This window comes from Trichomonas vaginalis, chromosome IV (assembly GCF_026262505.1).
Source record: "Trichomonas vaginalis G3 chromosome IV, whole genome shotgun sequence".
NCBI lineage: Eukaryota > Parabasalia > Trichomonadida > Trichomonadidae > Trichomonas > Trichomonas vaginalis.
Window position 1 is genome coordinate 37365080 of NC_067206.1, and position 23535 is coordinate 37388614.

At 31.5% G+C, this 23535-nt stretch overlaps 10 protein-coding genes and 1 pseudogene across 11 annotated transcripts, besides 10 other annotated features; 7 read left to right on the forward strand and 4 right to left on the reverse strand.

Moving 5' to 3' along the window:
- Nucleotides 1-5713: part of a mobile genetic element that runs on past the window's edge.
- Nucleotides 1-19710: part of a mobile genetic element that runs on past the window's edge.
- TVAGG3_0238000 (phage tail repeat-like family) lies at nt 1401-2099 on the reverse strand (the record flags this gene model as incomplete). Its single annotated transcript, XM_051227583.1, has 1 exon — nt 1401-2099. The coding sequence occupies one exon, from the start codon at nt 2097-2099 to the stop codon at nt 1401-1403; it is 699 nt and encodes a 232-aa protein (XP_051112569.1).
- On the reverse strand, nt 4857-5298 carry TVAGG3_0238010 (uncharacterized protein; the record flags this gene model as incomplete). The annotated part of the gene is made up of 1 exon (XM_051227584.1): nt 4857-5298. A coding segment is annotated over one exon (442 nt), but the record flags the coding sequence as incomplete, so codon positions are not given.
- On the forward strand, nt 7860-8075 carry TVAGG3_0238020 (uncharacterized protein; the record flags this gene model as incomplete). Its single annotated transcript, XM_051227585.1, has 1 exon — nt 7860-8075. One exon carries the CDS (start codon nt 7860-7862, stop codon nt 8073-8075), a length of 216 nt encoding a protein of 71 aa, XP_051112571.1.
- Nucleotides 9700-13048: a mobile genetic element.
- Nucleotides 11252-12935, forward strand: TVAGG3_0238040 (annotated as a pseudogene). Its single transcript has one exon. A coding segment is annotated over exon 1 (1684 nt).
- Nucleotides 13019-13048: a terminal%2Cinverted (terminal inverted repeat of MuDR-2/MuDR-2B_TvMULE3 transposon ID:TVAGG3_0238030).
- TVAGG3_0238050 (organellar and viral DNA polymerase type B) lies at nt 14316-15293 on the forward strand (the record flags this gene model as incomplete). Its single annotated transcript, XM_051227586.1, has 1 exon — nt 14316-15293. The coding sequence occupies one exon, from the start codon at nt 14316-14318 to the stop codon at nt 15291-15293; it is 978 nt and encodes a 325-aa protein (XP_051112572.1).
- Nucleotides 15373-15924, reverse strand: TVAGG3_0238060 (uncharacterized protein; the record flags this gene model as incomplete). The annotated part of the gene is made up of 1 exon (XM_051227587.1): nt 15373-15924. A coding segment is annotated over one exon (552 nt), but the record flags the coding sequence as incomplete, so codon positions are not given.
- On the reverse strand, nt 16255-16518 carry TVAGG3_0238070 (uncharacterized protein; the record flags this gene model as incomplete). The annotated part of the gene is made up of 1 exon (XM_051227588.1): nt 16255-16518. The coding sequence occupies one exon, from the start codon at nt 16516-16518 to the stop codon at nt 16255-16257; it is 264 nt and encodes an 87-aa protein (XP_051112574.1).
- Nucleotides 16564-17001, forward strand: TVAGG3_0238080 (uncharacterized protein; the record flags this gene model as incomplete). The annotated part of the gene is made up of 1 exon (XM_001323299.2): nt 16564-17001. One exon carries the CDS (start codon nt 16564-16566, stop codon nt 16999-17001), a length of 438 nt encoding a protein of 145 aa, XP_001323334.2.
- On the forward strand, nt 18633-19091 carry TVAGG3_0238090 (repellent protein 1 family; the record flags this gene model as incomplete). The annotated part of the gene is made up of 1 exon (XM_001323298.2): nt 18633-19091. One exon carries the CDS (start codon nt 18633-18635, stop codon nt 19089-19091), a length of 459 nt encoding a protein of 152 aa, XP_001323333.2.
- Nucleotides 19135-19377, forward strand: TVAGG3_0238100 (uncharacterized protein; the record flags this gene model as incomplete). The annotated part of the gene is made up of 1 exon (XM_051227589.1): nt 19135-19377. A coding segment is annotated over one exon (243 nt), but the record flags the coding sequence as incomplete, so codon positions are not given.
- Nucleotides 19581-19710: a terminal%2Cinverted (terminal inverted repeat of Maverick-1A transposon ID:TVAGG3_0237860).
- A 1156-nt stretch (nt 19711-20866) lies between these two features.
- Nucleotides 20867-20888: a mobile genetic element.
- Nucleotides 20867-20888: a terminal%2Cinverted (terminal inverted repeat of Kolobok-1_TV transposon ID:TVAGG3_0013400).
- A 702-nt stretch (nt 20889-21590) lies between these two features.
- TVAGG3_0238120 (uncharacterized protein) lies at nt 21591-21937 on the forward strand (the record flags this gene model as incomplete). Its single annotated transcript, XM_001301006.1, has 1 exon — nt 21617-21886. One exon carries the CDS (start codon nt 21617-21619, stop codon nt 21884-21886), a length of 270 nt encoding a protein of 89 aa, XP_001301007.1.
- Nucleotides 21938-22074: 137 nt separating this feature from the next.
- Nucleotides 22075-22108: a terminal%2Cinverted (terminal inverted repeat of MuDR-4N1_TV transposon ID:TVAGG3_0238130).
- Nucleotides 22075-22724: a mobile genetic element.
- Nucleotides 22696-22724: a terminal%2Cinverted (terminal inverted repeat of MuDR-4N1_TV transposon ID:TVAGG3_0238130).
- Nucleotides 22725-23535: the final 811 nt, after the last annotated feature.

Consider the following 23535-nt stretch of genomic DNA (forward strand, 5'->3'; position numbering starts at 1 on the left):
ATATTTTTATTGAATTCAGCAACAAAAATAATGAATTTCATTAGTTAGAAAAATAAAGTTAGTTTTTATAAAATATTTTTTTTATCTTGTATGTAAGAACAGTAATGTCAAACATTGAGTTTGAAACAGTTAGAAAGATTGACAATGACACCAAAGTGGTTAGAATAGGTGATTTAAACGTAAGATACTCAAAGAAATACAACAAATATTCTTTGTCAGACATTATATCTCCATCTGGAAAGAAAACAAAGGACTGGGTTAGAAATGCTTCAACTCAGAAAATTTTGACAAGAAATCCTGAGCTTATGATATCGGTAAGATTCTATGGAACTACAGCATATCTCATTGACAAAAGTCTATATACCAATAGTTTTGTTATGGTTAGACCCAGTTGTTGGATATAACTTCATAACTTATGGTTCATTCAATACGGAACGTTGCAGTGAAGGCTTACTTTACATCGTTCAGAAACCGAAGGACTTCAATACAAAGAGATATAAGATAGGAAGAACATATAATATAACTCAAAGATATGACAGTACAGTCAATAGAGTCAAGGTTGTGTTCGTTAATGATATGAGAGCTGCAGAAACAGAACTACTTGAAAAGTTTGAGAAAATGTATGGTGCTCCCATGAAAGGTAAAGAAACGTTTGAAGTAGATGAGATAGATAAAGCTATAAAATTATTTGACGAAGTTGCTGAAAAATACATGTAAAGCGTTTATTTTTGGTCTTTTGTGAAAGTCAGAAAATAAAGTTAGTTTTTTATAAAATATTTTTTTTATCCGGAATATAAAGACAGATATGTCAACAACATAGAAGAATAGATGGTAAACAAACATGGTGTTATGTTTTGAAAGAAGAAATGAAAGGATTATATAAACAGGTTGAACCAAACGATAATGAGGATTCATTTACTGACGATGAAATACCTGTAAATGATGCTTTATAAAGTATGATTTGAATTTATTTTTGCATTAATCCTCCTGTGTTGTTGTCAAAATGTCATGTTGTCTCATTTTTTCAGAGAAGTTAATTGACCTGGTAGCACATGGTAACATGGTAGCACCTTCAGTTCTTCAAAAATAATTCATAAATGCCTTCCTCCTGTGTTGTTGTCTAAATGTCATGTTGTCACACTTTTTTAATGAAGTTAATTAACCTGGTGACACATGGTGACGTGGTGACACCTTCAGTTCTTCAAAAATAATTAATTATTGAATAACCTAAAAACCATTAACGTAAACATGAGACTTTGTCTCCGGACTCTTTGAGTCACTTAACGTAAACATTATTTCTGCAGTTCATCCATTACTTCATTACCTAATTAATTACAGACATAAAATATATTTAGTTCATTCGGTAAGCTTAAACCCTTTGGGTCAAGTCTCAAGTATGTTCAATGAACGCGGTACCATGCGAATACAGTCACAAATGGTGGCATGTAATCTTTACCCGAGCCTGTTGGATTTGTTGTGAAAGTGTGTGAATGATTTCCTGAGGTTCCACAGAAAATACCTGTGCTTGAATCTACTGGGTCAGTTGTGATATCATATCTATTCATTCCCCATCTATCCGAACCCGCTGCAAGATTTATATAACATCTTTTTGTTATTGAATGTGAATGATTACCTGTTGTGTTTGTAGTTCCTGTATGAGTGTGCGGTGGAAGGTTTGCTTCTTTAATTTTCTTCGAACCTCCTGTTTGCTTTGAATATCTAGCACAGTATAAGAATTTATCTACAATCTGCTTCCACATACCAAAACCTAAAACTGTTGATGGATTTGTTGAGTTCATTGACGTATAAATAGAACCAACAGGATATAATGTTTGAAGTATTTCATTTTTCATGCTTGTAATCACATCATTTACTTCCGACTTCTTTGCATAATTTTCATCAACATATGTTTTATCTGCTTTAAGGTCTAAACATCCTGAAACCCATTCTGTATCGGCTTTAACTTTAAAAGTCTCAAATGTCCATTCATGATACCATTCAACCTTTTCTTTAATTTCATTATCTTTTTCATCAACATAAACCAAATTTGCCTTCTTATTTAACTCACTATCCACATATTCCTTATCCACCCTCTTCATTATGTCATTTAGGAAACCTTCTATGAATTCCTCATTTAAATTAAATCTTCCAATCTTCAAAACTTTAGGAAATGCATTTAATGCGTAATATCTCTGTTCTTCTGGTGGAATTGATGTTATATCATCCGTTATTCCTTTAATTTTAGAATTCATAAATAAAATTTCTTTTATATTTGATATCACTGCACCACCTTTGCAAACGAATTCGAAATGGTCATTTTTCAATACTATCTCCAAATCTCCATATTTCAACCTTTGCGTTTGTTCTGCCGTCTTTGAATTATATGCATATATGGCGTATGTAATGATCTGAGGGACCTGGGTGTTTTGTGCCTTAAGTTGTTGTGGTTGCTGTTGTTTAATCATTTATTATGATTTAAAAATAAATATTCAATCTGTTATCTCATCAGCTATTTCTTCTATTTGAAATTGCCATAATATTTCATTCATGAATTCTAAATCACAATCAAATAGGTCAGTTATTCTAAATTTAATATTTGATAAATCTTTTGAATGAAGAATAAATGAATTCCCGGATAATTGAAACGGATATGATAAAGAAAATGTGTTTAAGTTGATGGATAAAATGTTTTGTATTGATGGGTAAGAGTTAGGGTCTAATGTTTGATGTGAAAATCTCATTGGGGTATTAACTTTATCACATTTGATTAAAATGAAATTGGAACCAGTGTCAGAATACAAAACATCCCCAACATCTTTTTCAAAATTTAATATCCCCAACAATGAACGAAGATGAGGAGTACAAAATTTAATTTTCAGCGGGAATTTAATAAGGTTATTTATTTCATCAAGTTCAAAAAGTTTATCAGGTTTTGATTTAAAATTTTCTTCATACCATACGATAAATGATTCATTTAAATAACTTAAAATCATGTTAATATCCCATTTCGCTATCACATTATTTATATACATATCATACTTTTTTTCAAGGTCATCTTTAATAAATGATATATAATCTGAAGGGTCTAAAAGAATGGGATTAAATTTACCACTCACAGAAACGAGAGTAACATTATAAATTCCGCTAACTGTTAAATTTAATTCACAGCTATTATTCGAAATAATATTGATAATTGACATTTTTATTACGATTAAAAATATGGTAAAGCGTTATTTTCCAGTGATAAATAAAACTAGAATAAGATTACCTCAAGAATTCATAAATTCAACGAATAAGAAATTCATTCATGTTATAAATTTTAGTGTTTTCAGAAAATATGAGTCAATGTCATATTCATCAACAGGTTATATTTCACTTCATTCAAATTTAGTTCAATCAAACCCATATAATGACCATTTCATAAGATTTTCAGATGGTATTAAAAATGTAATTGATAGATTAAAATATGAACAGATTGACAATATCGAATTTTTGGAATTTTGGTTTAAATATCCCGATGGAAAAAAGATTGAAGTTAAAGATAAAGCTGATACTATAACAAAAACAATTACAATGACCGATCCAGATAGTGGGGAACAAAAAGAAATAAAACAAACAATAGAAACTGGTGAAAGGTCAATTATTATTGATTATGATTCAAAGGATTATTATTCAATAATGTTAATGCTTGAATATTAAATAGCCTTAACAAAGAATTTTTCAAGTGATATTTTATATTCATCAACTATTTTATTATAAATATCATTATATGTTAAATGAAGTTCAGTTGTTGTTCCGTTCTTTGATATCTTAATTGTGCTAATATCCTTTATAGGATTTATTTTTGCAACTGTTCCACAGCATGAAACCTCATCATCTATGAAAAATTGAATCTTAACGTCTGAATCTTGAACATCACAAAGAATGGCGATAATGTGAATTAATGATTCATAAGGTAAAATAATTAAACCAGATTGATCAATTAAATTTATTATTGAATCATAATTATTAATTATTATATCACGGTAAATTTTCATTAATTCTGAATTAATGTCTATTTTATATGGGTTCTCGATGTTTGATGAAAGAGGTGGGGGGTATGTTGGATAAGTGGGAATTTCAACGGGTTCTTTACCAGGTTCAGATAAAATGATTGGGTCTCCATTCTCATGGTTTTCTTCATTCTCCTCATTCTTCGGTAAGTCACGAGTTAATAAATTTGGTTGAGTTGCTGACCTTGTTAATTCAGGGCTAACATTAACTTTAACATTTTGAATAATTCGTGATTTATCATCATTTACGTTATAACCAACCGTAATCTCTGCTTTTGCGTTAGTGTTCTTTTGATAGTGAAACGTCTTCTCATTTATAATCGAATAAAAAAAATATATTTAAACTTTTATTTTGCTGGAACTTTTGAATCTATTATTCCCTGTATTTGTTCATGAAGTTGATTTTTAGCATTTTCATCGAAATTAATAGACCGAATATATTCATTAATTGCATTCTTATAATCATCTGATTTCTCAAATTTTCTTTTATCTGATTCCTTAACTAAATCATAAGTTAAACCTCGTTGCTGATATAATGGTTTCTTAATTAAATCTTTGAATGCTTGAGATAAAGCACCTGATGCAATTCTTGCTACTATAATTGGTTGGAATTGCTGTTTAAGTTCATCTTTAACATTTGCGAAACTGGATCGAATAAAGCAACTTTAAAGAATTTCTTAGCTGAAATTTCAGGTCTAATATTTGCATATTGACCATCAAACTGGTTAGAATATCGTGGTAATCCATCCGGTCCCTCTTCAATAGCATTTAATTCTTCATTGAAATAAGAATATGGATTATGACGGTATGAATTAATTGGACCATTTTCACCTTCTCCAATGTATTGTTTAACAGCTTTTCCATTTTCATCAAATTGCATAGGATAACGTTCATTATATGCTTTACGTTTAGGATAATCAGTTATACTTAACTTGTAACCATTTATGACTTTAATATTACCTTGACCATCAGTAACGAAAACTTCATTTATACCATCAGGTTTTCCATTTGGACCCGTAATGTCTGTTTCGTGTGCTTCCCAATTTGGACCTTGACGTTTGGCATATGCTTGAGCTTCTGGTAATGTTAAAACGTTTCTCATTTGTTTAACATCTTTTTGAAGACCAGCAACAATATGAACTAATTCTTTCATTCCATCGGGAACTTGCATAGTTCTATTATATACACCCCTTTTGTTTGTCCCTTGTTTTAATGGAACCTGTAGAAGATTTACCATTTCTGTCATGTTTAATTATAAATAAAAAATAAAAATTAATTATAAAAAGTTAATCAAATTTAACACTTCCTTTATTTAAATCAACTATTATTTTTCCATGTTCACCTAATTGCTGATATTGTGTGTAAAGTTCATTAATGCTCATTGGTAAATTCACTTGATAAAGCATAACGTTCAACTGTTGACGACTAAACCCACTGAAAATGAAAAGTGTTGATAGATTTGATTTAATGTTTGTGCTTAATGCTTTGAAATATTGAACAGCCATAAAGAATGAACACTGAATGTGTCGACATTGAGTTAATAACTGATTAAAATATGATTTCTCATTTGTTATTAGTTTTGATTTCACTGCATCATCTAGAAAAATGAGTGAATGCAAAAATTCTCTATCAAAATTTGAAATAGAAAGTGTTTCAAATAATTCATCCCGTTGTTTATCAATAATTCTTTATACATTAAAAAGTTTTTTAAATAATCTTCTGCTTCTTCTTGTGATAAATAAATAATTGGAATTTTGATTAAATGCTTTAAAGATTCAAATGTATCATCTGAAGGTGAACCTGAACGGTTGATATAAATTAACACGTGTGAATAGGGGAAGTGTTAGCAATAATGATAATTTGTTTTAATATCGTTAATGTTTTACCTTTATTCTGTTTACCAATTGCTGCAGTGATTGAATTTAAGTAACATTCAGAATATGGAATTTTCATTAATTTTTCCTTAGATAGAGCATTTCTATTATCACTCAATGCTTCATTAATCATATCATCTACGTATGTATTATATACTCCCGCTAATTCTTCATAAGGGGTGGATGAATTTAAATCCATTTAATCAAAAATAAATTTATAATTTTAAACATTTCTATTCATCAATATTTCATCATATGAACTTCTATACTGGGGTGGTGTACCTGTTGGATGATATTTCAAACCTTCATCCGGTGTCCATGTCCAATATGTAGTCCTAGTAAACCAAACCTGAGGAGGATTTGTCACCTTTGAACAGTAAGTGTCATTTACACCCTGAATGATTGGATAAACTTTCACTTGTACTGTAACTTGTGAGTTGAAAGTTTCTAATCCATCAAAGAATATACCCGCTCCATCACGTTGAACTGGAATAGTGCATAAGAATGAAGTTTGGTCTTTCCATGTTCTAGCTAATGGCGTGCCATCATCATCATTCAGTGGTCTAGTTAATGAGTCCTCGTATTCTTCCGTGCATTCATTTACTCCATCTAAATCAGAAGCTTGAAGCATACGTGTAAAGAATATGTCACCCACTGTGGTCATCGCTTGATCGGGGAAGTTTCTGGAATCTATAGTGACCTGAAGACCTCGAAGCATTGGATTTTCTAAAACTGTTCTTTGCATTGCATTCTTCGGAAATGTTAACACAACATCTGTAACATTATGAAGAGCGTATGAGAAATCTGAGCTAATTCCTTCAGGAGTGATGCATCCTCCATTTAGTGAACGAACGTCAATATGTTGAGCTGGAATCATGAATGGATCTTCCTTACTGAATAAACGTGGTATTGCTTTAACTGATTCTTCAATTAAACCGTATCCTGGTGTAATACATTTATCCTCTAAAACTTCCATCTTTGTGCATGAAATAATAACGTCATCAACTGTTGCGTCAGCAGATGTAGCGGCTAAGCTTGTAATTAATTTGGAAGGAAGTCCGATTTGTTGGAATTTGCGATCATATTTATAAACATGATTCATAATCTTTTCATAATTTTTATCAGTTATCTTTTCATAAACGTAATTTTGTAAATCAGCAACTCTTAACGGGTCAACCTGACAAAATACTAGAGTATCCCTGAAAACATAATATTTAAGAATGATATCACCAAATGATTTAGGATAATCATCGAACGCCTGAAATGCTAACAAATCATTTACCGGAATAATCATATCAAAAGTGACATCAACTTCTTCATTTGCTCTCTTGAAAACTTCTGAAGGGTCAATATATTTACCACATACTGAGTTATCATATTTTTGAACATTATTATATAACGAATGAACAAACTTTTTAACTTTCCTTTCTGATTTTGGTTTATATGTTGCAAATGCGAAAGATTCACGGGCGCAATCCATCTGAAGATAACCGGCATCACCTCTTTCGGTTTCTACTTCTAATTGTTTAAAGCTTTGATTTGATGATTTGTAACCAACGAATAAACGCATGCATTTAAAAGCGGCATCACATGTGAAAGCTTTATTTGAAACTAGAGTTGCTTTAACTTTGCGTTTAATATATGTGTCACCTAATTGGTTCACATCATGAGCCGGATTTGTAATTCTTAAATGAGTTTGTTTATCATCAAAATATGGAGCATCAGAGTCATAGCATGAACTTTCAAGTTCTCTATAATATCTTCTACCGTCATTCTTTGCGAATATTTCATTTATCTTTTCAAATGAATGAAACACATTTCCATTAATCGGTTTAGTGTTTGGCACCAAATAGTTAGTCGTCATTTATTATTAAATAAAAAATCAAAATTAAAAGATGAAAATGAATTTTTAATTTTAATGAAATAATCAACTATGGCTGCAGGTATATTTAAGAAACTGTGGGATAAAGTAAAAAGAGGAGCGCATAAAGTTTGGGAAACAATGAAGAAAGGAGCAAATTGGATATTTAAGAATAAAGAAGCAATTAGTGACGTTGCTGAATCAATAACACCAAAAGCTGCCCCAATAAGAGAAATATTAAATAAAGGAGAAAAAGTTTATCAAAGACTTCAACCGATACTAAGATAAAAATAATATTTATTTATTTTTCCACTATCTACCTCCTATTTTATTAAGTATTCCTTCAGCAATTCCACCAATTGCGTTACCTGCTTGTGCTCCCATCGCCGGATTACCTGCTTTAGTACCTAATACTCCACCTATGATAGTTCCTGCCGTTTTCGCTACTGGTGCCAAAAAGTTTGCAACAGGTTTAATAATATTTTTATGAACCCAACCCGCAGCTTTCTTAATTCCATCCCATAATTTTTTAAAGAATCCTGCCGCCATTTCTGATTTAATATTAAATAAAAAATATATTTCATCACTTATATTCTAATTTTTATTTAATGATAAATGAAACCGATTTTGAAAATAAATGAAACAGAGGAGGAAGAAATAAATGAAAGTGAAAATGTTCAACAAAAAATAAACGTTGTTAAACCAATTACTGAAATAAAAATTTTTTCATCTGTTGAAGAATTTAATGACTATTATGCTAATAATAAAAAATTATTTGAAGAATTGACAACGTGTAAATTGAATAAAATGTTTAAAGTTGATGGATTCAAAATTTCAAAAATAAAGGGGGTGGTTAGTTTGAAATCTATTCCTCAATCAAGAATCACCTCATTAATGAAAATTGATGATTTAACAAAAAGAATAGAAGAGATTGAAGAAAGAATGAATCAAATAATTGATTTCATAAATTCAAATAATCATTAGTTTCTTAAAGTTCTATGTTGAGCTCATCAAATTCTTTTTAAAGTTTATTTTTCATTTTTTTATTTCATTATGGTAGTGAATCTTTCATTCATGAAAATAATTATTTCTAATTTCTTTTACTCTCTCGTATATACTAGATTTGAAGAATTCAGAACATTTCCCATAATCTCCTAAATGTTTTCTTATCCCTAACGTGTGCCAGTTATTATATGAAACTGAATAAACTTTATCTTTATCTTTACACCTTTCATCACTTCCAATATATTTATATCTCAGTTTTGATTTAGCATTTTCATATTCATTAACGTTTAATAATTCACAGTCTTCCTTTTTAAATATATGTTTAAGATATTCAGGATTTAATACTCTACGTTTATATGCTCCTAACTTAGTTCTAAAGGTTTTTCTCCAAAATTTAGGAATTCCATCCTCTTTAATGTCATCAATGATTTCCATTTCATTATTTTCAATTTCTTCTTCTCGTTTATGAGGTCTTTGATTATGACTCCATTGATTCCATGAAATTAAATATTCTTTATCATTATATTTATACCTCATTAGCTTATTTTGGCTTTCATATTCATTTAATAATTCACAATCTTCATTTTTAAATTGAAGTTTAACCCATTCAGGATTTAAACAATGTTTAATTAATCGCGGAATATCTGACATCATCTATATATAACTTCTTTTATAAAAGATAAAAAATAAATTATTTTAAAATTAATGTTAATTTTTTAATGTGTTTAGTATATAAATATTTATTACTAATTTATTTAATAATGTCGCGCTTTCTTACGAATTCATGACTTAAAAAACGTAAGAAAAAATTTTATATCATCTATATATAGAAGATGTGAAAATATACCTTCGTCTATATATAGACGTAACAAAAAAAGTCACACAACCCTTCCTATCCTACTACTGAGGGGTCTCAATTTTTATTACTTATATTATTTTACAATATTTATATAAATACTCTTTATAATATATTTTACTATAAAATTATACCTCAAATTCAAATATTTAAAATATTATTTACATAATTATCTCAAAATTATATTTTTATATATTATTTTTCATATGTATAAATCATATAATCTATATCTATGCAAATCTCATCTAAAATTTTTTGAAACAAACCGCTACCATTTTATAATGGTCCATCTTAAATTCATCATAAATTCTGGTACATGTTAGTACCAGAGTCTTCAAATCTCAAACACTCTGGTACCAACATGTACCAGACGCGAGTTTCCAATGCCCTCGTACGATTTTCTATTAAGATCTTCTTGAATGAGAAGGTCTTCATAGAAACTCGTACGAGGGCTTCTCTTTTAAATACTCTGGTACCTGCTGGTATCGGAGTCGACTTTACAGCCCTTTCCCCAATTTTGAAGCTGGGGAAAGTTTTCAAGCAATGAAAGGAAGCTCTCGCTATGAGGTGAAAATCTAGAATTTTTACCTCATAGCGAGTAATCCTTTGTTAATTGCTTGAAAACTTTCTTCAAATTATCAAAATTTCGAGGAAAGTTTCCTTGCTTCAAAGTAGAGATGGAGCCCTTTGAGCCACTGCATATAGGTCAGTGACTCAAAATACTCCATCTCTACTAGAAATCGCCAAAATTTGGGTCGCAATCTTTGAAATGCGACGCAAGTTTTGGCAATTTCGCGAGGGACTTGCTCCATTTGGTGCATAGATTCACACTCTATGCACCAGATGGAACAATTCTTTCGCTGACAGCGGGAAACTTTGTCTGAATAGTTTAACATTCAGACGAAAGTTTTCCGCTGTCAGAGAGGGAATGGAAGGGTAAGAGGTATATATTCATAATGTATACCTCTTACTCTTCCATTCCCTCAAGAAAGTTCAAAAACTTGGGTGCAATCAGTTCTGATTGCACCCAAGTTTTTGAACTTTATATAAGGAATTGTTGGCTATGATGTACTGATTCATGAATCAGTACATCATAGCCAACAATTCCTTCGCAAACAGTGGGAAACTTTGTCTGAATAGTTTAACATTCAGACAAAGTTTCCCGCTGTCAGGGAGGGAATTAGAGGGTGGGAGATATATAGATAGACTATAAATCTCTCACCCTTTAATTCCCTCAAGAAAGTTCAAAAACTTGGGTGCAATCAGAACTGATTGCACCCAAGTTTTTGAATTTTATAAGGAATTGTTGGCTATGATGTACTGATCATGAATCAGTACATCATAGCCAACAATTCTACCTTTTAACCAAAGATAATTGATTCGTATGTAAAATATTAAGCTAAAATTTCTCTTTCTTTTAGTACACATTCTTCCATTTCGTGTACATGTATCATATATTAAGTACTAGTTATCTATTCTATATCCTTTATCCCAATTTAGATACTCAAAGATAATTCTTTTTCAGAAGAAAAAAAATATTTTCTATTAAACCGTTATTTTTTCAATGTGAGTTTTCAATTTTATTTTTCCTTTTTGCTGCTCAATGCAACATCCTCCACCCGATCCTCCATGCGAGGTTGATCAAGCCATAGGATATTTAGAATATTCTCGTTTTGTTATAGCTGCAGAGCTGCATGGTAACATAAGATTTGTCAAAGACCCACAAAAACTATCAATTGGAACAGGAGTATTAATCTACCACCGATGCGAATACGAAGGCTGCCCAGCAGGCTTTAAATTTATTAAAAATTTCGACAATTACATTTTTAAATCTGCAAACTTAACTCATATTCACTCAGGACCACCACCACAACATAAAAATACACCTACAAGTGGTACTTACCGTGCTTGGATTAAAAAATTTCTCATGAATCACGGAAGTCCACTTAATGCAACACAAGAAGTCAACAAAACGCTTGAAATACCTAAAGATCATACTTGTATTCACATGACTATGAAACAAACTGCAATCAATCAATTGAAATATTATTTACAACAAAAAGATCTTATGAGATCTTTACCAGACATTTCTTTAAATCAATTTCAATCTTTACAAAACTATGTTAATCAATGGGAAGATCAACATGATGACCTTATTTATTTTGACATTCAAGGTGAAGTACTGATTTTCCAGACAAATTGGTTTTTATTTACTCTGATAATGATATGATCTCTCAAATTCATGAAAAACCACCAATTTTATCACTTAGACTCTACGTTTAAATTAATTATTCATGGATTTCCTTTTTATGTATTAGCTACCAAATTTGCTAATACTCATTCTATCCCTTTGTGTATTTTATAATATATCATATCCAGATAATAGTGAAAATATTTCTTTTTGCTTAAGTAAATATTTTGAAACAACTCACACAGAACCTGAATTTATCATGTCTGACTGTGCACTAAACATTTTCAACGGGATTATGAATTCATTTCCGGAGTGCAATATCTTTTGGTGCGCGCTACATGTAATACGCGCACTTAAAAAGAATCTCTCAAAGATAAATGATGAAGAGATTAGATCAGAAGTCGAAAAATTTATGAACATTTTATGTTATTATCGTGATTGCACAGAAGAAGATGCTGCAAAAATGTATAAAGAGCACATTATTGATAAAATTCAAGATCAATTGGAATTGAATCAATACTTGACACGTCAGTGGGACATTCATAAACAACAGTGGATAGCCGCTGCCAGACCAAATGAATTAACCGTTGTGAATAACGTTTCTGAATCTTTATTTAAAAAGATAAAATATCACGATTTTGGCTGCGTTAAAAATCAAAGAATTGATGTTTTTGTCAAAAATCTTTTAGAAGAAGTTGCACCCAATTACTTTTATCGTATTAAAAACGATTTACTTCAAATAGGTTTTATTTCTTCAATTAGAATTCGCGAGCCTCGATTGACAGATTATAAAACAAAATTGAAAAGAGAAGTTCAATCACGTTTATACCAAGTATTAAATTTTGTTCAGAATCAAGAAGCCAATTTGAATCCATTAAGATTTTTATTGGAAAATGCTGAAGAAAAACTTTCTCAAATAAATGAGAAGATACAAAATTCAATTACATATTTAAGATCGTTTGAAATTCCAAATGAATTGTTAGATACGTATATGTTAGAAATTAATGAATTTTGTTATAATTCTCCAGGTTATATTTTAGAACATTTCGAAGAATTTTTGGAGGATTTCAAAGAAAAGAATAATTTAATAGACTAAAAAATTTATTATTTTTATTTATTGTGAATTTTAAATTGTCACTTTTTAAGTGTTACTCCCTATTGAAAGTGTCACTTTTTGGGTGTCACTTTTTCGGAAATTCTTATATACTCATATTTCGAACCTATTTCTTATGGAGAACTTTTCACATATACGACTGACTTATATAAACAGAACCTTGCACCATTTAAAGACTTGTCATATGCTCCAAAGTATTGTGTACAACTGAAGAAGAAAGCCGAGTCAAAAGAAGTAAATAAAAATAAGTGCAAGTTCATTCCTGAGCACGTTTTCTTTGCTGACTTTGAGTGTAGCACAGACGGCTTTCATAAAGCCTTTAACATCTGTTATGACAGTGAAGATGGTTCAGTGAGTGAAAGCATTTGGGGTCAGAACTGTGCAACAGAATTTTTGGAACGACTTCCTGACAAGAGTTTAATATATTTCCATAACCTCAGTTATGATATAAACTTCATCTTAAGACACATGACAGAAGTGAAAGGAACTCCCATCATTAAAGGTTCACGAACAATGCAAATAACTGGCTTATATAAAGGAAGGGCAATTATTATAAAAGACTCTTACAGTGTTATAAATAAGAAGCTTAAACTATTTCCTGCTATGTTTAACTTACAAACAGGACTGAAAGAAGTATTTCCATACAACTACTACAGCAGTGTTTTGTTAGCAAATGACAACAGAACTGGTGTCATTTCTGAAGCATGTAAGTTTGTAAAAGATATTGATACATTCATGAAAAACATAGATTCCATCAAAGGTTGTAGAATAGATGAGAACCACTTCGACTTAGAAAAGTATAGCACATTTTATTGCAAACAAGATGTAAGAATTTTAAGAGAAGGTTTTGTTAAGTTCCGCAATGACATATTGAAAGAATTTGATTTAAACGTTTATGACTACGTTAGTATTTGTTCAATTGCTAACAAATTGTTTGAGAACAGAGTGTACTTCCCGAATGGAAATTTATATGACCTCTCAAATAAACCAAGAGAATTTATTTCACGCTGTATTCAAGGGGGAAGATGTATGCTGTCATATAACATTAAACAAAAGAGCGAAAAGAAACTCATTGCTGACTTCGACGCTGTTTCATTATATCCATCAGCTATAGCAAGACTTTATACTTTAGAAGGTATTCCAAAGGTTATGAAGAAAGAAATGTTAAGCACAGAGTATCTCATGAGACATTTATTCGATGACGACCAAAAGGAACCCATTGGTGAAAAGTTTATGTCTGGCTTCTTTGTTCTCATTAAGATAACAGAGATTGGAATACATAGACACTTTCCTTTAATAGTTTGTGACCCTGAACTAAATCCAGAACTTAACGTTCCCAGAAGTTCAAACACTTGCTGTTTAATGTATGTTGACCATATAACATTACAAGACCTCATAAAATATCAAGGTGTCAAATGTGAAGTGTTGCAAGGATACTATTACGATGGAAACAGAGATATTAGAATAAGAGATGAAGTAAAGAAGTTGTTTGAGTTAAGGTTAAAGTATAAGAAAGAAGGAAATCCTTTGCAAGAAAATATAAAGCTCATTCTGAACAGTATTTATGGCAAAACTATTCTATCTCCTATTGAGTCAAAAATAACCATAGTAAATGACAAAGATGCTATAAGATATGCCATCAGAAACTACAACCATATAGTGAAGTTCGAAGGTTTGGATGGTTCAGATAAAACTATTTTCAAGCTAACGAAAAGCATTTGCAGACACTTTAACTTCTGTCCACTTGGTGTTAACATTCTGTCTATGTCGAAGAGAATAATGTGTGAAGTATTCTGTACTGCTGAGGACTTAGGAATGGACATCTTTTATAGCGATACGGACAGTATGCATCTCTACAATGAAGATATCCCTCGTTTAGCTGAAGAGTTTGAGAAACGTTATGGAAGAGTTCTCATTGGTAAAAACCTTGGTCAATTTCATAGCGACTTTGCAGAAATCACACCTGGAAAACAAAGTTTAGCATACAAGTCAATATTTTGTGGAAAGAAGACTTACATAGACTTACTCACGAATGATTTAAATGAAGTTGCATTTCACTGCAGAATGAAAGGCGTGAAGCAAGATGTTATTGCTTTAACCGCTAATGAAATGTTTCCTGACTCTGTTCAGTGTTTCTATGATGAAGATAAAGGTTTAATGGTTCCGCAAGGAACATATGACAAAGACTCTGAGTTCAGTTTAATGAAACTTTACAAAGCACTTTATGACGGTCAAGAGATTGGATTTGACTTATGTAAGTCATGTCAACCTTGCTTTGAAGAGAAGTTTAACTTCTCAATAACGACTAAAACAAGCTTTATTCGTAAGTTGAAGTTCTGAGGTCATTTGTTTTTGTCAGCAATGAGGTCATTCGTGATAAAAATAAAACTAGCGGCAAGGGCGAAACCCATGTGGTCATTTACAATACTGCGATGGTAGAGTTTAAGAGTTGTGCTTCAATGTAGAGACAGTCCTTATGGTCTGGAGGTAAGAACACTGGTGCTTTATGGTCATGAGTGGAGAACATGTCTATCCAAAACTCACGATTGAAGCCAGTTAATTTATAGTATTTAGGGTTAGGAAGTGGTGAAGTTCTTGTATGACCAATGAACTCATTTTCAACTCCCTTACTTAAGTTTGAATATAATATAGCTTGCTTTCTATCCCAAATGCCTGGAAATCTAATTTCGGAAAAATCATTTTTCCTCGGAAGCATTGCATCATAATTGAAAACATTCTTGAAATCATCACTTGGTTCAGAGATTTGAAATCTTATACGTAATGGATTTTCTTTCTTTTTAGCGACTTCATTGAATGGTGAGAATACAATGAATTGACAGTCATGAGTTCCATCTTCATTTGGTACAAACTCGTAATGAAAAGCTATTAATCTTTCTACAATTCCTTCTTCTTTCAGTTCTGCAAGAAACTCACGTAAAGGCTGTAAAGTTTGTACTTCAATGTTAAACTTCTTTTGAAAATTTTCGTAAAATGTAATTATACAGTCTTCTAACGTCGTACTGTCATTGAAGTATTTGTATATGTGAATGTTTTGGGCGCTTAAAGACTGTTCGTCATTTTCTATCTCGACTTGAAGTATAAAGTCAACCTTTCTGAAAGCACGTGTTATATACATATTTGTTATGCCAATGTACTTCTCTTCATTTATGTTCACAATCCAGTCTGTTGGAAACTTAAACGTTACTCTGTTCCCCTTTATTTTGACGTCAGGGTTTTCACTACTGAACGCAACAGATAAAGGTATTTGTCTATACATTTAATTCGGATAAAAATAAACCATTTACTCTTTCTTTGCTTTTGCTTCTTCTCTAGCTTTTGCTTCAGCTTCTTCTCTAGCTTTCTTCGCCAGTAGTCTTGGGTTCTTTTGTCTTCCAGCAGCTAATGCAGCAAGTTGTTTTTCACTAAGTTTTCTCTTTGGTCTCTCTGGCTTTTGTTCTTGTTTTTGTTCCTTCAGTTCGGATAAAATTTGCTCACGAATTTCTTTCTTCAATGCTTCAACATCTATAACCCCTTGGGTCTTGTCCGTAGGGCTTGTCTGAGTCATTTGACTGCAGATAGAAAACAAAATTAAAACTTTAACCGATGTAAAATGAGCTTGTCAAAATCAGAGCGAGAGTCTATTATATTAAATGACGCAAGAGGAATACAACATCCTTTCTATTACGTAAGTCAGAGTAAAGATGGTAAAATATACGTAAGAAAAAGAAAGGTTCCATTAGCGAATGCAGAGAGCGACAACATTAAGGTGTATGGCACCGAGGGTGAAGTCCACGAAGCCCATATAAAACCTTCTGTTCAAACTGAGCCACCAAAAGAACAAGAAGAAAAGAAGCCAGATGTACTTTCAATAACGAACCAAGAGCTTATTGCAAAGTTCGTGAATTTCATTGAAAAACAAACCGAGTCAAAGAATCCTGACCCGCCAGTGAAAGAAGTTGAGACAAAAGAGAATGTACAGTTCATTGAAAATGTCAAGAAACAACTTCCACCACGAATGCCAAGAAGAAGAGTGAGAATAATGAAGTAAATAGATATTTTTATCTGAAGAAAATACATGCAGAACGAACAGCTAAACGAATTTACTCCAGCAGAGCATATTCATCAGATTCGCTCATATTTCGATATCATAGACAATGCAGTTCAAATTGGTGACGCTAATAGAAAATATTCTGACGCAAAGATTCCATCACAACCTGGAACTGCTAAAGATAACACATGGGTAACATTCAATCTCTCACCTCCTGGTGAAAATATGTTGGACCTTTACAATACATTCATTACGTATAAAATGGAAGGTCAATTTATTGTAGATAAAGAAATTGGTTCAGGTTCCAATAAAACAAACCCACCAGGATTTTGGATTGGTTTCGATGATGCTTTCTATGCAGTTGCTGGATATCAAATCCTTGCAAATGGTCGTATCGTATATTCTCAAGACAACGCAAGAGAAGAAGCATATATAACTTCAAACTCACAAACTACCGAACAAATAAAGAAAGTAGATGTTTTCTCAAAGACTCGACATGAAGATGTATGGAGTCATTCGGGAACATGCAGAACAGGACAAATTGTTAGTAGTCCAATTACAGCAGGAAAATCATTTGATTTTAAGCTTCGTTTAAGAATTCCTGTTAGAAGATTCCTTCCATTAGAAGCTATTCGATTTATTCCAGCTTTTGCAGGAAACATTCAGCTTAAAGTAAAGTTCAGTAGCGACGCCTTACAATGCACATCTATATCTGTAAATGATATCATTGCTTTCAATCCAACTCTTAAAGTTGCATTTGCTTCAGATTCAAATCCACCGACAAATAAATTTGTTCCATGGAATGAACCATTCACTATGATAACGAAGGCAGTAGAAGCTAGTGGAACAGTTACTATTACAACTGTAACCCAGCAACTATTTCGAACAAAGATGGATTTTAATGAATGTTTCATTCATCCAAAGTCATTCTCTTTAGACCCTAACATTTATACAGAACTTGTAGAACATTATACAAACGAGGCTTTATGTTTTCCTGTTAAAGTTATGGATTGGATTCCTATGGACGGTTCATTCTCAAAGAATACAGATAGTTCAAGTGCAACATTTACAGTAGCTTATACGCCTATTAATGTTAAAAGTATTTGGGCACTATTTAGAAAGAAAGACAACTATTATGTTAATTTTGAGAACCCTAAGTTTAAATATCTTCAGCTTTCCATGGGAGCTTATGGAAATATGCCTGCAGAACCTGAAAAATCATATGGACCTGTATTTTATGAAATGGTTGCAAACGCTTGCAATACAAACAATGATATGATAGGATTTAATGAAGATGTTATGAGGTCATTGGTGGATGATGGTAGTGTGGAACATAAATGGGATAGCTATGACAACACACATTTCTTATGTGGTTTTCCAACAGAAGTGGACTTTTGCTTCCAGCAAGGTCAAACATCTACTGCTCCAATAACATACAAATTGTCTGTTAAAGGACCTATTGAACTAGCAACTGAAAATGTACCAAAGCCACTTATTGGATTTATGAGGGATTGTTGCTTTGCCATTCAGGTGCGTGCTAATGGCATCCCCATAATAAGATTAGATGACTATAACTTAGCTACGGACGACAGTGAGGAATAAAGGATGAACGTTTATTTTAAAGCTTATAAATGAGTTCTTCATCAAGCTCTCGTGAACCTTCACCATCTATGAAACAAACTTTACCAAACGATTATGGAGCACCTATTGAATATTTCTTACGAGCTGCACAATGGCAAAGAGCAGTCTCACCAAGGTTAGGTGTTCCACCAGCTCCTGTCAAAAATAGCATTTGGTCAAGTCCTTATATAAGATATGGTCTCCCACTAGGTTTGCTAGCTACAGCAGGAGCAGTTATGATGTTGAAAAGAAATAAAGCAAATGTTGTAAATAATACTGAAGTAGCTGAAGTTAAACAAACTCCAACACCTTCGCCAAAACCAACGCCTTCACAAGCAAAACCTTCAATGACTCCTGAACCTATGGAAGTACAAACTCCTGTTCAAAAGTCAACTCCTAAACCGACTCCAACATTTAAACCAGAACCTACTCCTCAAATAAATCGTAAAACTCCTGCGTTTCCTTACTGAAAAAATAATGTTATTTTTTATTTAATATTAAAATTTTTATTTGATTGAAATGACAAATAAAGTCACTGAAGCAATGAAACAAAAGTTTTTGGTAGAATACATTAAATCAGGAACTATTCCAGAAGGTTTTTACATTCATACTATGAAGGATGGTAGAGTTCAGTTTAGAAAGATAAAGCAACCATTAGATAGAGAAGGTATATTAAGGAAGATTAAACTTCATGAGGACAACATTGCTGAACTTAGGAAGAAGTTAGAAGAGTTGGAGAAAGGAAGAGAGTTATAAAGCAATGAATTCAACAGGGTGAAAAAAGAGGTGAGATCTCACCACTTCACCTAAATTTATTTTTGTGCTATGTTTTCATACGTGTGAAGTCGTTAGTGAAGTCGTTAGTGAAGCACAGCAATGGGAGGGGTTGCAATACTTTTGTAAGTGAGAACGTTTATTTTTTACAGTAGTGAGGTGAAGTGGTTGGCGGCTTTATAAATATTTAAGGTTAAGTTAGTGTTGTCGTTTGTGTTGTAAAATATACGTTAATGGTTTTGTAAAGTGTCAAATTCACATATAATGGGTAAGTAGGTGCGCAGTGCCACCATACCCATGACTTGTATACTAACTTTAAAGACTGAGATAACAAAAGTGTCTCTGTCTTTAAAGAATTTGGCGTCTCTCATCTTGAAAGATTCGATCCAGGTCATGTATCAAAAAATATCTCATAAGATTTTACAAAGTTCTCAGCTTCTCATAAGACAGTTGAAGTTTTCAACGACAAGACTCAGAAGATTGAAAAAATAGAGAGACCTTTCTGGGGTCTGAATGCAAGCCTAAGTATGTGGCTTTGGTCATGTTTTGCCGAAGAAAATATTGACAAACGTACAAAAATGTGGGAGAATTGTGTCTACCATTACGTAGGCAATCATTCTTTTTGCGAACCGCACAATTACAAATGCTTTGAATGGCAAAAAGGTGTCAATTCGATCCAACTTCAATTCATGCTCTATGACTGGGTTCACAAATGGACACCCATAGTTTCCAAAGTTTCTTCCATTGGATCTACCTGCATGAATGAAGCGTTTAACTCCAAAATTGCATGCTATTTGGACAAATCAAGAGCCTGGAAGAACATTAACATTAGAGTTAACGTTGCAATCTTAGAATGGAATGATCCAGAGCATTTTCTCGGAGATATACAAAAAGCATTACATCTTCCCCCACTTCCAGAAGATTATGTCAAATCATTTGAAGAGAATTGTTACTCCAAAATGATATTGAAACAAAAAAACTGTTACAAAAGGTTCTAAAAAACAGAACAAATACAAAAAATCCATTCAGAGTGTACCAGGAGGAGATTATCAAGTTTTCAAGTCCGAATGGGAATCAGAAGACGAAGACATTGATGACTTTGATTAATGAAAATTACATTTTATTTATTGTTTTTGTTTTTAATTAAATTATTATTATGCTCATTTTCTTATTTTGATTTTTTCTCATTATGATATAAATAATTTATTAATGCATTTATCCAATAATTATGCTATGATATTTTTATGCCTTATTTCATTTCTCTTATATTTGATAATCTGGTAAAATATAGTTCAGACTATAATCATTTTCGATTATTGATATATTTATATAGGTTAGAACAAAATTAGTTTCATTTTCTACTTTTATTTTGAATTATTAATTTATAATATCAAATATTATGGCGTAACCTCTCCTTTAAAATATAGATATATATAGGCCTATAGAGTTTATTGGCACTCTCAAAACTCTAGAATTTTGAGTTTACTATACCCTTAAGCTAAATTCCAATAGTAATACGACCCCAATCGGGAAATACAGCAGCAGTTATTATGCCATCACATAAAAACCACAAAAAGCTATTATTAAAATCAATATAAAATCAAGCTTCCTAATTCAGCAAAATATCTTGAGTTAATCAGCAAAAAATCATTATTGTTATAGATTTGTTTCCCTCCATTATACATTTTAAAGCCCGATTTAAAAAATGACTACTATCTTCCATTATATTCCAATAAGGTATATATCACTCAATACTAGTCATTTGACAATGTCAATTAAAGATATTTTACCTGCTAATACTTATTAATTTCATCGAAAATTCTTCCATTAGCATATCATAGCACAATACAAGCAAAACACGTTCTGAAATTTGCATGTACACCTTATATACTTGAAATTGTGTATATAAAACAAGATTTTATTCCATTTTTAAATAAAAATAATTTTTATTCCTTTTTATGGGAGCCTTAAAAGTATTGATAAACTAGAAAATGAGGAGAAAATCATAGTGCACATTTATAATCATCAAATGGGAATTTATATTTTTCCTTTACAAAATAGAAAGCTATTTGCTTTGTTGTTAATATACATCCATATATTCTCATCAATATTATTTACATTTTTAATGTTTATATGTTTCCAATTGATGTAATTTTTTCGAGGGAAGTAGTGAACTTCCCTTTTGGCTAAAATTTCTAAAACGCAATTTCACTTCATTTTAATGAGTAGTTACGCCATTAATGTTACTTGTGATGATAAAGTAAAGATGTATACAGTCGCAGCAATGATGTTAAACGAAGGATTCAAGGTTGAACCAATAAAAGGAGTTGATAAGCAAACATTCAAGGCAACTCTTGCTCGACTCTCCAATAAAACACGTAAAAAAGAGCTGGCTCAAAAGAGATCTCAATGTCTCAGTGAATATAAACAAAGAATGGCCAAACCAGTTAATTATGATGAAGAGTTTCTACAAAACAAGGCAGAAGATTGACTGACTACATATGAAAAGAGTGGTCATGTCCCTCAGATAGTAATAAAAAAATTGAATATTTAATATTAAAGTTTTTTCAAATGTAATGAAGTAAATATGATATTTATATATAATTAGATCATTTATATTATTTGTTATCTTTCAATTATTAATAATTTCTCAAGATAAATTTATTTTAATAATGAAATGGGAACAGGACAAATTTGCCACACGGCACTTTTTTAAAAAAAATTAATGGAGCAGAGCGATACTCTGCTGCAGGAGCCCCAAGGCTCCCAATCATTACGAAAGGGAGCCTCAGGGCTCCTGAGAATCCATCAGCAGAGGCCTTTTCATTTGGCCTCTGCTGATCAAAGATTCGGCGAAGCCATTCTTCGTCTCAGGAGCCCCAAGGCTCCCAATCATTACGAAAGGGAGCCTCAGGGCTCCTGAGAAACCTCTTTGAGAAGGTTTTCTTTAAGAAAACCTTCTCAAAGATGATTGTCAGCATTCACTCAAAATCTACCAAGAGTTTCAAAGTTTCAAATCTATCTGAAATGAAGCTTTGAATCTCTTGTATATCTAATTGTAGAGGTACCTTTTCAAAATGTCTTCTATTGATTAAATTTAATCAGTAAAAGTCATTTTGAAAAGGTACATCTCTATAATTGCTATTGAGCATTCACTCTTGGAACCTTGGAGCTCTTGTGTAGTGCATGAAAACTCCAAGATTCTAGCATAAAACATATATCATAGACATAATTTCTTCAAATATAATTTAAGGTTATTTTTTAAAAATTAGAAAAGCGTAGTTTAAGGTTATTGAAAAAGTGACAGTTGGCAAATTTGTCCCGCACTCTAATGAAATTTCCAAAAAAAAATCAAATTTTAAAAAATGAAAGAATAAATCTAAGGAATTATCATGAAAATTTGAATTTTGAAATTTTTTTGGAATTTGTCGAAGACATGAATATGAAGGCTGTCCTAGCTGACATAGATTTACAACACCATTGAACAGTTAATCACATTATATTAGCAAAGAAGTTATTATTACTATAAAAAGAAAAATAACTAGTATAAATGATATAAAGAAAACTGTGGAAGAATCGAGATAGTTTTATTTTTCTCTCAAATAAAAAATACAATATATTTATAGAGAATTTTTTTATTTAAATGAGTAGTAAATATAAAACAGTTAGTAAGTCTCTATCCTAGCTAATGTTTAGCCATTAATTAGCTTTGAATTTCTTTAATTTCGTATTAATTTTTTTTAAATCTTAAGAATTTCTATTTTAAGAATTGCAGTGTATTTAAGTTCGGTTTGCATTGAAGTTAAGTTGACATGGAAAATCATTAATGTTAAGAAACTCCTTCAACGTAAAATTTAATTCAGGATAATGTTTTGTCGTTGTGTTGGTCACAAATCGATACAAAAGTGTTGGGATCTGCATTATTTCACTAAACAAGACAAAAATAGGAATTTTGATAAATTTTTCGATGAATATCAAAAATTTGTAGTTAGAATTAGTGGCATCAACATATATGCAACCAAGTCTTTTGGTTTTTTCTATTGTCTTCAGAAGGAGACAGTAAAAGGGATCAAAATTCCTACAACCAAAATATATTTTGAACTGAAAACATGTCGTATGCACTTTAAATGATCAAGAGTA